Genomic DNA, 1,056 nt, shown 5'->3' with positions numbered 1-1,056 from the left:
ATCGAAAAGAAGTGATACAATCGTCGGTTGGTGATTGATCCGGAATCCATTGCAAGCGTTACCGCTGGGTTCACATTCCGGGCTTCCCCGACTTGCCGTGTAGTGAGGAAGGTGTACAGAATCGCCATGATGTTGGTAAAGAAATTTGAACGTTCGACGATCTCCTCGGTGATTGACGGAGTGGTAAGAAGCTGCAATGACAAATTTATGATGGAGTGATCTGGTTCTCGATCTGCTATCAAATACAGCTGGGCCAATGCCGTATATAGCGAAGCAAATCGAAGCCCGAGGATCCGCTTGAAGTCAGGGATATTGACAACTGTCCCCAGGCACAACTCCCTAGCATCAATGCGAGCTTTCTTCCATAGTCGTAAATCGTATAATATTAACCAATCGAGTCTTTTTCTCTTTCGAATATCCTCATAGGGGTGAATAGGGTGGCTGTGATAACGTGCAGGCTTGATTTCCCAATACGGCAGTGCTTTTGACAACTTTCTCATTCGGAATCCGGGAGTCTTAGGAATCTTGACAACGCTCGAGTTGGAAGCATCATGGTTCTCTCCTTGTGCCCGGCTCCCTTCGGGTTCTTCATTTTCATCTTCTCCCGCAGCTTCACCTCTCCCAATGGGAAGACTCGCCTCAGGCCAGCCTTCGTAGGCACTTGGGTTGATCAAAATAGCGGCCATTTCTGCCGCTACCCGTTCTTCCTCGCGGGTTCGAGCTGGAGGCGGTGGGGGGCGTGGATATCCAGCCAAAGTGGCCTCGCCTGCCTCCAAATCATCTTCAGTATTCATTTCCACGTCCGAATCATCTCTTGTGGCAAGTAACAGACTAGCAGCATCGTCCATGTCTTCATCTTCATCTCCGTCTTCTTCCCCTTCGTCAGGCTCATCGTCATCTTCTTCATCGGCATTCTCCTGGTCATCAGCAACGGCCAACGGGAAGTCCGGTTCAATTATGTCCCCCTCAGTAGTAAACCCAATAATGGCTCTGTAACTTCGCTCTTCGTCCCGTGAATGATCATCAACCTCATCCGATTCCGATGTCAGCATTGAA

At 49.4% G+C, this 1,056-nt stretch overlaps 1 protein-coding gene across 1 annotated transcript; it reads right to left on the bottom strand.

The window, feature by feature from the left end:
- Positions 1-345: 345 nt before the first annotated feature.
- UREG_01052 (uncharacterized protein) lies at positions 346-1,052 on the bottom strand (the record flags this gene model as incomplete). Its single annotated transcript, XM_002541490.1, has 2 exons — positions 346-355; positions 391-1,052. 2 exons carry the CDS (start codon positions 1,050-1,052, stop codon positions 346-348), a joined length of 672 nt encoding a protein of 223 aa, XP_002541536.1.
- Positions 1,053-1,056: the final 4 nt, after the last annotated feature.

Source organism: Uncinocarpus reesii, genomic scaffold (assembly GCF_000003515.1).
Source record: "Uncinocarpus reesii 1704 scaffold_1 genomic scaffold, whole genome shotgun sequence".
In the NCBI taxonomy this organism is placed as follows: domain Eukaryota; kingdom Fungi; phylum Ascomycota; class Eurotiomycetes; order Onygenales; family Onygenaceae; genus Uncinocarpus; species Uncinocarpus reesii.
The sequence above is the reverse complement of the archived record's forward strand: the minus strand, read 5'-3'. Positions and strand labels throughout refer to the sequence as shown.